The 11,310-nt window shown below is 49.8% G+C and overlaps 1 protein-coding gene across 1 annotated transcript; it reads left to right on the top strand.

The window, feature by feature from the left end:
- The first annotated feature begins 1,262 nt into the window (after positions 1 to 1,262).
- On the top strand, positions 1,263 to 10,380 carry LOC143637864 (uncharacterized). Its single transcript, XM_077105168.1, has 9 exons — positions 1,263 to 1,283; positions 1,403 to 1,517; positions 2,789 to 2,904; positions 3,071 to 3,301; positions 4,385 to 4,499; positions 6,806 to 6,903; positions 7,070 to 7,186; positions 8,157 to 8,271; positions 10,175 to 10,380. The coding sequence occupies exons 1-9, from the start codon at positions 1,263 to 1,265 to the stop codon at positions 10,378 to 10,380; spliced, it is 1,134 nt and encodes a 377-aa protein (XP_076961283.1).
- Positions 10,381 to 11,310: the final 930 nt, after the last annotated feature.

The following is an 11,310-nucleotide window of genomic DNA, read 5'->3' as shown; positions in this document are numbered from 1 at the left end:
GAAATTAGGATAAGCCTCTGTCCACTCAGGAAGTGACCCCAGTCTGCAAAGAGGTCTTGTGTGGGCTAAGGGCCTGAGGTCTTCCTGGCAGCAGGGGTATTGTCTGTCTGTGCCAAGGTCAGGGCAAGGCAGCCATGTTGGCATCTTTTCTCCTCTAGCTACAAGCTCAGTTCCTGTCACAGCTCCTAAGCCAACCCCAGAGCCAGAGCCTTCTCCCTGGGAAGGGGCAGAGCTGGAGCCCAGGACATCAGGGGTCTCCACTCGGTATTCCTCACAGCCCCAGTACAATAAGCGGGTGAGAGGCAGATGCCTCATTCACGTCTACCTAGAAAATGAACCGACAAAGTATAAGAGCATCCTGGTGAGTCTTCGAGCAGGGGAGTCTCTTGGGAGCCCACACTGGGGAAGACCAAGTCCACAGCTAACACCTTGGACTAGGCCTGTCTTCTTGAACTGGAGCTTCTGGAAGGTCAGGAAGGAGAAGAGAAAGTGAGGAAGAAAGAGGCGGGAGAGTAGCAGCATGCCAGGTCTGGGTGGGAGTGGGCCTGTGTGTTTTGGGGTGTGCAGGTCAGAAGTGCAGGACTGAGTGCTGGGTTCAGAGGGGGTCAGAGAAATATCGAGAGTACAGGCCATCCTCTACTGATCTTGGTATTGAGGAGGAGTATATTGAACAATGGAGGTTGAAGCAGAGGAGTTGGCAGTCATTTTCTTGTGTGTGGGAGGGGACATGTTGCTGGTTGAAGGGAAGGGAGCCATTGTGGGATGATTAGGGTGGGTAGGGGCCCATTAGTGTCCTAGTTTGCATGTATGTGAATAGAGATTTAGGGACTCTCTCTGCAGAATTTTCCTGGGCGTGGAGTATCCATCATGAGACTCTGGTGTCCACCTCCAGGGGAGCCATGTTGAACCACTGCACCTGCTGGGTCCGAACCTCATGACACCCCAGCAAGCACTGACACTCTTGAGGCCAGCAACTTCCATGCCTGTCATTAAAGAGTCCTAGTGTGTGTTGTGCCCTGGCTGTCAGGACCAAAGCACCTAGGGTTTGTGCCTGGTCCACACAAAAAATGCAGCTACCTCCCAGACCATAGCAGGGATATGGAAGTCCACTGAACCATTCCTCCCATCTTGATGGGACTAGAGTGTGTCTGTACAAAGCCTTTTGGTCCTTATTCCCTTGTCCCTATAGGGCATAGCAGGTTGAAGCAAACTCTTGTACCAAGATTGGCCTAGAAGCACATAGGAAGACCCCACATGATCACATGAAGGCCTCAGGTAGCAGGGTAACAAGATGGTGCCCTTGTGTTGAGAGCTCAGTTGTCTCTGATTGTCCTTGAGCACTGTCCTCTGGGTAGCTACTCCCAAATTCCCTCTCTGATGAGCTTTCTCCAACCCTGCTCAGTTGACCTGCCAGGACACGACTCCAGTCATCATCCGCAGGGCCTTAGATGCACACTTGCTCCAGCAGGAGGATCCAGAAAACTTTGAGCTTCTGCAAATTGTCTCGAACCATCAGAGTAAGTGGAACCATCAGAGGGTAGGGAGCAGTGAGTCACAGTGGGCTCAAGAAAACTGGGAGCCAAAACACAGTGTGCGTCCACCAAATGCCCAGGAAGAGTATGGTGGGACTTGTGTATAAAACAAAGTGTAATGATGGGGCATAAATCTGCAGGTCCTTCATGTTCCCCAGGGGCTGTGGACCTGCCTATCATGTGTTCTTTCCTTGGCCTGAGGAGGCATTGCAAAGCTATTATCCACGAGGGGCCAAGAAGAGAGGCTTCTTTGTCTTGTGTCAAAGAAGACAGACAACCACAGGGTGCCTACTTTGGCAGCCTTTCCTGACCTAGATGAGTACATGAGAAAAGCAGTTCAATGAAGAATCATTTCTGGCTTCCAATCTTTCTATTCATTGCAAACTGAGTCCACATAAGACCAGAGGCCATTTCTAGAGAGAAGTGTGTGGTAGAATAGAACACTTCACGGCTTGTAAACTCTTCTTAGAGAAGGGGGGGGAGAGGGGGGGAGAGAGAGAGAAGAGACAGAGGGAGAGAGAAGAAGAAGGATGAGGAGGAGGACGAGGAGGAGGAGGACGAGGAGGAGGAGAAGGAGGAGGAGAAAAATGAAAATAAGTTGAAGGAGGAGACAATGAATAAGAAGGTCAAGATGACTATAAGAAGAAGCATGAGGAGAAGATGAAGAAGAACAAGAACAAGAAGTATAACAATAAATTGATTAAAAATGTGAATGAGAATTATACTCATGGGGAGGAAATGCAGAAGTGGGGAACTCAAGAGATGGCACAGCCCTGCTGTGGACATCCTCCACCCACGCTCAACACACCTCCAAACCATACCCCTCAAATTAGTGTAGCCCTGTATGAGTGGATGAATCCACTGGCAAGGTGGAGGCACCCACCATCAAGTGCTTTTCCCCAAACCCACCTGTGATCATTGCTGCAGTGGGTAGAAAACCATTAACACATGAGTCTTTGGGGGCCAATCCAGATACAAAGTCTAGCTGTTTCTCTTTGGTGGGTCCAACGTGAACTAAGAGGTTCTGGGGTGCAAGGGGCTATTTCCTTGAAAGGTGATCCTGTAGTGGACCTCCTGTGCATAGAGGGTCCTCAGGGAGGAATCAGTGGGGAGTCTTTGGTGGAACAGTAGCTGGATTCGGGGGCTCTCAGGTCTGTGTGTGAGACCTGAGCTGGCAGAGGCTCTCAGTTGTGGGGGATGTTGGGTAGTGTATTCCTTGAGTGTCACCTACCACGCCTCTGCCCCTGCCTCTCCAGAGCTGAGGATCCCTGCTGATGGGAAGGTATATTATGCCCTGGATGCCAGCGTGGATTACAACTTTCTGCTTCAGGAAACAGCTGCCAGCAAGTCGTTCAAGGTCAAGCCAAAGGAGGTAAACAGCCACCTTCTTCAGTCTTTACTCCTGGTGCCACTCCACATCCTCCAAGGGGACAAGAACCTCAGGTTCTGGATGGATGTTATAGAATGCCCATAGAGCCAACTGCCAGGCTGGGTGGGGTGCAGTTGCTGGGCTTTGCTGATGTTGTCATCCCCCACAGTTCTTGGAGCCTTCTGTGGCAGTGGCATCCGGGATCCCAGCAGCTGTGAGCAGCAGCTCTGCAGTGGCTGCAGGATCATTGCCCCAGGCCACCCAAAGCAATGAGTGCTGCATGAGGAAAGTCACCAATAGCAGCTCCTCACTGCTTCACTCCAGCGAGCAGGTGGAAGACAGCCGCTTTGTTCACGTCCTCCTAGAGGGACAGAGCCTGAGGGAGACAAAGCGCATCCTGGTAAGCCCGACAGCAGGGCTGCCTCCTGGGTGTCCACACAGTGGAAGGCAGGAGGCACAGCCAACCCCGGGACTGTGGTGGGAAATAAAGAAGAGAGAGGTCCATCTTAAGGGCTTGACCTGAGGAGGGAGAGCCTCAGCATGCTCAGCTCCAGCAGTGAGTGGGCCTGTGTATTGTGGGGTTTGCAGGCCAGAAGTGCAGACGGAAGTGCTGTGGGCAGATGAAGTCAGAGAAATGTCCAGGGTGCAGGCTGCAGTGTCTAGAACTTGGTATTCTCAATGAGTGAGGTTGGAGCAGAGGAGGTGGCAGTGACTTGTCAGATGTGGAGGAGGGGATGTGTTCCTGGTGGCAGGGAAGAGAACCTCCTTAACATGACTAGGTGTGGGAATTTGGGGTTGGGATCACCTGGGGGGTCATGCCAAAGCTTCGGAATGTCAGCCTTTGCATGTATGTGAATACGGAGCTAAAGGGGTTCTTGGCAGAATTTCTGTGGATGTGCAGTAGACACGCTAATGCTGCATGTGTCCAGCTGCAGAGGAGACATGTCCAGTGCCTGCCAGTGCTGAGTCAAGTACATCATTACAACCAGACCCGCACTGAGCTTCCAGAGGCCAGGGCCTCTCGAGGCTATCATGAAGCACTCAAGTGCACACCCTTGTATCTGAGTCTGTTTTGTGTAGTGGCAGTCAGGACCAAAATTTTCAGTGCATCTGCCTCTTCCACCCAGAAAGGCAGCCTGCATCCCAGAGCACACTTGGTGCGCAGATCCCTGGCCCATTGCTCTCATCTCAGTGAGTTGAGAGTGTGTCTGTGCATAGGCAGTTTGGTCCTTTGACCTGAGTGGAATGTGACTCCCCAGGGGGAGGGGAGATGGCAGGTACAGGCCGATATTTGTACCAGAATTGTTCTAGTAGCACATTGCAAGAACCCAGGGGGTATATGGAGGCCACACTCAGGTAGCAGGATAACAAGATTGTGCCCTTGTCTATGTAGCTGAGATTTCTCCTGAATGTTTGACCACAGTCTTCTGGGTAACTCCTCTAAAACCCATTCTCTGATGACATTTGTCCCACCCTGATCCAGGTGACCTGTCAGGAGACAGTGACGAGCCTCATCCGCAAGGCCTTGGAACAAAATTTGTTGCAGCATGAGGATGTGGACAACTTTGAGCTGCTGACAATGATGTCTGAGAATGAGAGTAAGTTGGACAATCAGACAGTGGGGAGAAATGATCCACAGTGGGTTCAGGATAACTCACAGCCAAGAGAAAGTGGGCCTTGGCCTCAAAATACCAAAGTGTGGTGGGCCTGGTGCAGGAAACCAACTGCAGTGATGGGCGTGTCCAAGGTGGAGGTGCTCAATGAGGCCCCAGGGGGCTGCTGAACCTCCCTAAATGTGTTCTCCCCTGGACTTTGTCTGGCAATGCAAAGCTAATATCGATGAGGGGCAAGGCAGAGAGAGGCTCAATCGATCATCAGTTTGGTTTATGGCTCACTGATAGTGATGCCTTCAAATGAAGAGGAGGAGAACATGGGTCCTGATTGGATCAGCATTGCTATGGACGGAAGCAGCACAGGTCCCAATCCATGGCCAGGATATGAGAAGTCCTGCCTACTCACAAGAATGTCAGGATTGCAGCAACTGGGAACAGGACCTAGTGAAGAGGAAGTCAAGGCCAGGGGACAGCCTGTTTGAGTTCTTTTTGGAACAATTCCAAGTCCTCTGTGCCTGGGTGCCCATCTCCTGAAGGTATCAGAATGGCCAGGTTATTATTCCTTCCAGCAATAAAGAAGGGCATCTGAAGAACAGAGGCCACAATGCTGAGCTATCCAAAATGCCAGTGCTCTTTCCTTTCTTGTAGCCCAACACTCCTAGCCTCCACCATCCCAGCCTGTCCACAATAGAACCCACCATCTTTGGGGCACGTAAGTGAGTTTTCCCATTTTCACACACCGCCTCATTTGGGTTGGCTCTGTCTTACACATGAGGAAGACAGTGGTGCAAGGAGCTGGGCAAGGGGCAGTGTCTGCGAATCTCAGGGACTTGGGAGGCAGCGCAGGAGGATGGGGATTTCCAAACAGCCTCAGAAACTTAGGGAGACCCTTTACCCAAGTCAAAAGGCCTGGGAATGGTCTCAGTGCTTAAGTGCCTCTGGTTTTATCCCTGGTACGAAAATAAGCCAGTCAATAAGGAATTACCAAACTGAGAATCTACGAAGGTGATTTCAGAAACAGACACTTTCAACCCAAGCATCAGTTGAGAGCAGGCTCCAGACCAGGGAAGGTTTGTGTGTAACAGACATCAAAATGGAGGACTACCGGGGGCCTGGAACCCACTAGGTGTGATGGCATCTATGCCTTATGGCAGGAGGGTGGCAGTGATGCTGACCCTCACCTGGATTTTGGAAACCTTGTTTTCATTGGGGAAGCTTTATGGAGGTGGAATCTATTGTAGCAATCCTGGTCCAGATGAGGTGCTGACTACCACAGGTAGAAGCCTGTCCAGAATGCGGTGTCTGTTATTCAGTCTTCCTGACTGTGACAATGACAAAGAAAGGAAGTCACTTGTCTTTGGTCTTGGTTTCACTCCTGGCCATTGATTGAGAACTGATTTCATCTTGGGGTTCTGAACAGAGGCTGCATCTGGGCAGAAGAGTGTGATAGATTTGAACTCTTCAGAGGACGCCCCACCATTGCCAGAGAAAGAAGGAGAAGGAGGAGGAGGAGAAAGAGGACACTCCTGAGTGGGGAGAGGATCACACGATGAAGAGCAGGAGGAAGAAGAAGAAAAAGAAGGAGGTGAACAGAAGGAAGGGTGGAGGGAGATACACAAGAAGAACAACAAGAAGGAATCATGTAAGAACAAGAAAAAGACCCAGAAAGAACTACAAGATGATGCAGGACAGAAAGAAGAGCCAGAAGTAGAACAAGAACCAGAATAAAAGTACCAAGCAGACAGCTCATGATGAGAAACAAGGGGGAGGAGAGCGAACCTAGAAAACAGTAGAGTTCTCCAGGGCACCATCCTGCTGAAGTCCTCCCATGTCCATGCCCAACACAACACTGATGGATACCACCTCTCCGCGTATTCATCCATGAGTGGATTCATCAAGGGCAAGTGGATGAATTCACCCATCATCCAACGCTTTCCTGAATGCCCATGTGTGAGCATGGCTGCACTGGGGAGAAAGGCCTAAGCACAGGAGCCTTTGCCAATCTTGATTCAAAGCCTAGCAGTGTCTCTTTGGCAGATCCAACCTGCACTGAGAAGTTCTGGGGCCCAAGGTGCTGTTTCCATTGTCAGGTGCTCTTTTGGTTTAGAATCCTGTACATCATCTTCTCCAGGGAAGAATCACTGAGGGAGTCTTTGGTGGCACTGTAGCTGGATAGGAGGGCTCTCCATTCCGGTGCAGGTTCGCCCTGGCGGAGACTCTCAGGGGTTGTGGGTGTTTTGTGGTATAATTCTTGAGTGCCACCTAACAATTCTCTCCACTTCGCTCTGCAGAAATCAAGGTCCCTGACCACTCACTCATGTGTATGTCCATGAATCCGCGAATAAAATATTTCATCGTGAGGAAACGCCCCCAGGTCAAGGGAAAGGAGGTAAATACCTACCTTATTCAAGCTGTACTTGTGCTGCCATTCCACTCCCACCTGAGGAAATAAGAAGCCTCAGCACGTGGACATATGTGCTAGAAGCCCAATGAGCCAACTGACAGGCTGGGGTGGCTCTCTGTTTCTGGGTTTGCTGATGTTCCATCTCCCACAGTTCTCAGAATCAACCTGCAAGTCCTCCAGGCCGCTTTCCCACGAGAAGGTGGGAGACACCTGCTTCATTCGTGTCCACCTGGAAACACAAAGTCCAAAGCTGGCCAAGACTGTCCTGGTAAGCCTGGGAGCAGGGGTGTCCCCTGGTGCTTACACCTGGGTGGGGAACAGACACTGGTCCAATACCATGGACTACTCATGCCCTCTTGAAATTGGAGCTTCTGGATGATCAGGAGGATAGATGGGAATCAAGAAGGGAGAGGTCAGTGTGAAGGGTTAGAGCTGAGATGAGGGAGAGCAGCAGCTTGTCCACCACCATGTCTGAGGGAGTCTGTGTGTCAGATGGCAGCATGCAGTCCAGAAGAGCAGAGGCAGGTATGGGTGACAGATGAGAATAGGACAGGATCTAGGTTGCAGGTTCCCCTATGGATGCTGACCTCTATGGAGGAGGACAGCAGTGTGAGGTTCTGCGTGTTCCTTGAACAAGGAGCTGAGAGGGTCTCTCTGCAGAGTCGATATGGTTGTGGAGCAAGCACACCAAATGTCCAGGTAACCCAATGACCACCCTTGCCGGATGAGGTGTCCTCCTGCACCCCCGCCAGCACTGAGCCTCTGGAGGCCACGAGCTCTCATGGCTATCTTTCAGCACTCCTGTGTGTGGTCATGTTCCTGGGTCTGTTTTTGGCCCTGGCAATCCAGACCAAAGCCTCTAGGTTTTGTGCCTAGGCCATTCCCAATGCCGCCTGCATCCTAGGGCAGACCTGGGATCTTGGTGGCTATTGTCCCATTCCTCCAAACTTGTGGGATGAGATTGCATCTGTATGCAGGTAGTGGAGTCCTCTCACTTTGAGAGGAGTCAGCTCCACAAAGAGCAATGGCAGGCCCAGGAAGTCCTATGTACAAGGATTGGGCGAGTAGCCTATGGGAAGAGCCCACGCGATGAGCAGGAGGTCAGCCTCAGGTAGTAGGGTCATGGATGTTGCCCTTGTATTTAGAGTGGAGGTGCCTCCAGAATGCCCCTGCCCACTGTCCTTGAGTAGTCACTTCAAGGCCCATTTCCTGAAGGCCTGTCTCCCATGCTGCTCCAGGTGACCTGCCACGATAGGGCTCCTGTCATCATCCGCAGGGCCCTCGAGCTACACTTGCTTGATCAGGAGAACCCGGAGGAATATGAGCTGGGCCAAATCATCTCTCACCGTCAAAGTAAGTGGGATAATCAGGTGGCAGAGAGCAAGGGTCAGGATGTGGACTCAGGTCAACTCTTAGCACCAAAGAGTAGTCTCTGACCCCCAAGAACACTCCAACAGGTATGTTGGGTTCGTGCACAAAGCCAACTGCACTTCTGCTGGTGGAAGGTCTCGAGGTCCAATGATATACCCCAGTGGCTCCCCACCAGGTGCCCTCCCCTGGACATGAACAGGCATCCAAAGTTGACATCATTGAGGAGTGAGGAGGAAAACCTCTTTCCAGGAGCAGTATGCTTCATGGTCTGGGATAGGAGTGGTTTCAGAGGAACATGGGAATGCATGGGCTAAAGATGGAACTGGCATTTTGTGGACTGAATCAGCAATATTGAAAGCCTTCTGTGTGATCAGAAAACCACTGCCTGGGCAGAGCATTGCCAGGATTCTAGCAAGCAGTAACAGGATGAAATTGGGAAGAAAACACAGCCTGGGAGACAGCCTGAATCATCTATTTTTGCATAAATTCCATGGTCTTCTGCATCTGAGCCCACTTGCCAAGGAGTGATCACAATAGCCAGGTTATGACCCCTAACTAAAGCCAGATGAGGGCTTGCTGAGCACGTCAGCCACAGAGCTCATCTGATAATAAAGCCAGTGCTTTTTTGTTGGTTGGTTGGTTGGTTTTTGTTAGCCAAACACCACAGCAGCCATTATCCCAGCCTACGTATGCTGAAGACCACCATCCCTATTAGTTCTAGGATCAATTGTCTCCTATCTGAATGTACTGTTATGTTAGTAGAGTCTATGGAAGAGGAAGTCTGTATGGGGCCTTTGTAGCCTTAGAAATTCATAGCAGAGATCCCCACATCCAACCCAGAAGGGATGGAGGATAGGCTCTAGGTTAGAGGAGGGCGACAGGAAACACGTGTTCAGAGGAAGGAGAAGCGGGCTGTTGTATTCCCCCACTTGGGGTCCTGGCACCACTGGACCATACACCATGTTGGAGGGAAGCATTCCCTTTGCTGGTCTTTGGAACCATTGTTCTCAGTAGGGCAGCATTTGGAATGTGGCCTCCATTCTTGGAGTCTGGTCCACATGGAGGCGGGCTCCACCAATGCAGAAGCATGGCTCTAATGTGGTATCTGTGCTGGTCAGCCTGTCCTCACTGTGGCCATACTTGATGAAAATAACTCAGAAGAGGAATCCTAGGCCTTTTCTCCGGGTTTCATAGCTTTCTCTTTGGTTGTGCACTGAGGCTGTCCATAATGCTTTAGTGTGTGGCAGTGGAGAGCTCCTCAGTCCTTGCCAAACAGGGAGAGAGAGAACGAGGCTGGGAGAGAGGTAGAAGAGGGAAAGACAGAGAGGAGAAGGAGGACCTCTACTTGGAGGATGAGGATACAGTGGAGCCAACAGGAACAAGGTACTATTGCCCAGGGCGCAACCCTGTTTAGGTCTTCCTCCAACCATACCCAACCTTTCTTCCAGTCCCTCCCACCTCCCAGTAGTGTATTCATCTTGAATGGGAATTTCATGATGACATCAGAGCACTCACCATCCAATGCTTCCCTCCAAACCCACCTATGAAGATGGCTCCTGTGGGGTCTGAATCTTCAGCACAGGAGCCTTTTGTGGGAGATTTCAGATGTAAATCTAGTGGAGTGCTTTGGCAGATGCAAGAGGACCTGGGATGTTCTGGAGTCCAAAACCTTTGGTAGGAACAGACATTAGGTCTGTTGAAGTGCTCTGCCTAGTTTTTCCTCAGGGAGGACTGTGGAGGCTGTCTTTGTTGGTATTGGTGCTGAATTGGAGAGCTCTCAGGTGTGTGGCTCAGGTTGTTTCTGGCACAGGCTCTCAGATGTTGGGGTATCCTAGGGAGCACCTCCTGAGTGCCACCTTCTTTTTGTACACCCCTCTCTCCCCAGAGCTGAGAATTCCAGCGCAGGCCAACGTATTTTATGCAAAGAACCCTCACACAGAATCCAACTTCGTGCTGAGGAAAAGGAGCCTCTCCCAAAACAATGATGAGTGGATCCAGCCTCAACCTCCCTCTCGTCCTGTAAAGAAGGCTCCAGCCCTCCTGAGGATGCTTGCAAAACCATTCTGCTGCTGTGTGCCTGGGCGGGGCTGAGGCAGCCCAGGAATATTTACATTGATTACTATTTGCTTGGAAAGTTTGAACCTATAGTTTGCCATTGTCCTTGACCTTGTTTAGTAACACTGTTGTTACTCTATCCTGTATTTGTTTCCATTAATATGTTATTATTTTAAAACATATTTGTTTTGTTACCTGATCTACTCTGATGATTTGTGTATACTAAATGCAGCAGTGATTCCTAAAAGACACATCCAAACCAGCAGGAAGGAATGTTTCATTCTATCAGCAAGAATTTTGGTTTTTAGGAGTTTGGCAGATGGCATTATCTGAGTCAGTTTTCCAATGGGGGCAATGAAGTATCATGGTACAAACACAAACAAAGACACACAAACACACACTAGAGCACACACACACACACACACACACACACACACTAGAGTTCACACACACTCACACAAGCACACGTACTCACTGAGAGATAGACAGATGGAGTTGGTCTCTGCTGAAATACTTTGGAGACGTGGTTCTGATTTCTCCCATTTTGGAGTATTCTAATTGCATAAGGTATCTTGCAAATGAATCCCATGTCTGAAGAAGACATGCATGTGTACTTCACATGCCACTGTCCACATAACCCCAAGGTCATGTCATGTAATATTTTTCACGTACCTGTGTTTTGACTGTGAACCATCCCATGAGGTCAGCTGTAGAATTTTCCACTGGTAGCATCACAATGGGGATCCACTCTTTGGATTTGGTGATATTTCCAATTTTCTTGATTCAGATTGAAAATAAATAAATAATATATATATATATATATATATATATATATATATATATATATATATATATATATATATATATATATGGTTTTTGATCAAAATTCTGCATTTGATGATAATGAATGCCATGCATCTAGGAATCTTTAGACTGTTGACAATGAATGGATGCCTATTGCCTGGA

The sequence above is a fragment of the Callospermophilus lateralis genome, chromosome 14 (assembly GCF_048772815.1).
Source record: "Callospermophilus lateralis isolate mCalLat2 chromosome 14, mCalLat2.hap1, whole genome shotgun sequence".
NCBI classification, from domain to species: Eukaryota; Metazoa; Chordata; class Mammalia; order Rodentia; family Sciuridae; genus Callospermophilus; species Callospermophilus lateralis.
This window is presented reverse-complemented; position numbering and strand designations above follow the sequence as displayed.

Excerpts from the sequence above, each read along its gene's own strand:
- LOC143637864 (XM_077105168.1), top strand. The coding sequence starts at position 1,263 with ATGAAGGCCTCAGGTAGCAGG. Across the intron at positions 1,284-1,402 it reads TGAAGGCCTCAGGTAGCAGG|TTGACCTGCCAGGACACGAC; the intron begins GTAACAAGATGG and ends AACCCTGCTCAG. Across the intron at positions 8,272-10,174 it reads AATCATCTCTCACCGTCAAA|AGCTGAGAATTCCAGCGCAG; the intron begins GTAAGTGGGATA and ends CTCTCTCCCCAG.